Source organism: Bison bison, unplaced genomic scaffold, assembly GCF_000754665.1.
Source record: "Bison bison bison isolate TAMUID 2011002044 unplaced genomic scaffold, Bison_UMD1.0 scf7180017864037, whole genome shotgun sequence".
NCBI classification, from domain to species: domain Eukaryota; kingdom Metazoa; phylum Chordata; class Mammalia; order Artiodactyla; family Bovidae; genus Bison; species Bison bison.
This window is the reverse complement of record NW_011494609.1, coordinates 5666979-5667757: the sequence shown is the minus strand read 5'-3', so window position 1 is coordinate 5667757 and position 779 is coordinate 5666979. Positions and strand designations below refer to the sequence as shown.

The 779-nt window shown below is 60.8% G+C and overlaps 1 protein-coding gene across 1 annotated transcript in view; it reads left to right on the top strand.

Annotated features, from left to right (window-relative positions):
* The window catches only part of COL6A1 (collagen, type VI, alpha 1), a 28660-nt gene that overhangs the window by 14220 nt on the left and 13661 nt on the right, over positions 1 to 779 (top strand). The window contains exon 11 of the mRNA XM_010834989.1: positions 291 to 344. Coding sequence (XP_010833291.1) covers positions 291 to 344 — 54 coding nt within the window. The remainder of the gene's footprint in view (positions 1 to 290; positions 345 to 779) is intronic.

The following is a 779-nucleotide window of genomic DNA, read 5'->3' as shown; positions in this document are numbered from 1 at the left end:
CCTGCCCTCCCACCCAGCACGGCAGCAAGAACAGGCAGACAGAAAAGAGTCAGGGTTATTTTTGCTGGCCCCGGGCAGCCCCAGGGCTTGGCGGAGTGTGTGGCAGAGACCCTGGGCCTGGCCTCACACCCTGGACCACAGGAAAGGTGCCTGGAAACCACGTAGATGTTGGAGATGGGATGGAATAGCTTCATAGACTTTTTTTTGTTAGCAAGTAGGGTCTTCCTTTCGCCAGCTTTTTAGAAATAAATGGAATCTGTCCTCTGACCATGATCTGCTCTCTGTTCTAGGGAGAAAGAGGGAAGCCGGGGCTCCCGGGAGAGAAAGGAGAAGCTGGAGACCCTGTGAGTGCCGGGTACCTGACTGAGGGGTTGGGACGCTGAGCAGCCAGAGGCCAGGGAGCCAGACTGCGGAAACTTCCAGAAGGATGACTGGTTTCATGAGCACCATGTGGCCTGATCCTCAGAGGACACGGCTCCTGTGGGTGATGAGGACTTGGGGGCACACGGCACAGCTGGCCCTCCAGCACCCCGACTCGGGCAGACCCCCACGCCCCTCAGCCGCCCCCCACAGGCCCACCTGCTCACAGAGGACAGGTGTCAGGGGTTGGCCAGCAGGTGGCCTCTGCTTCAGCCGTGGTGGTCTCCACCCCGGGGGGGCGCCCTGTGTCTCTCCCTCCCTGGAGCTCCATTGAGAGTCCCCAGGAGTGGGGTTGGGCTTCCACAGCAGGGCGCTTCTTGGACACAGGTCAGTGGTCAGCCTGCCAGGTCTCTCCAGCT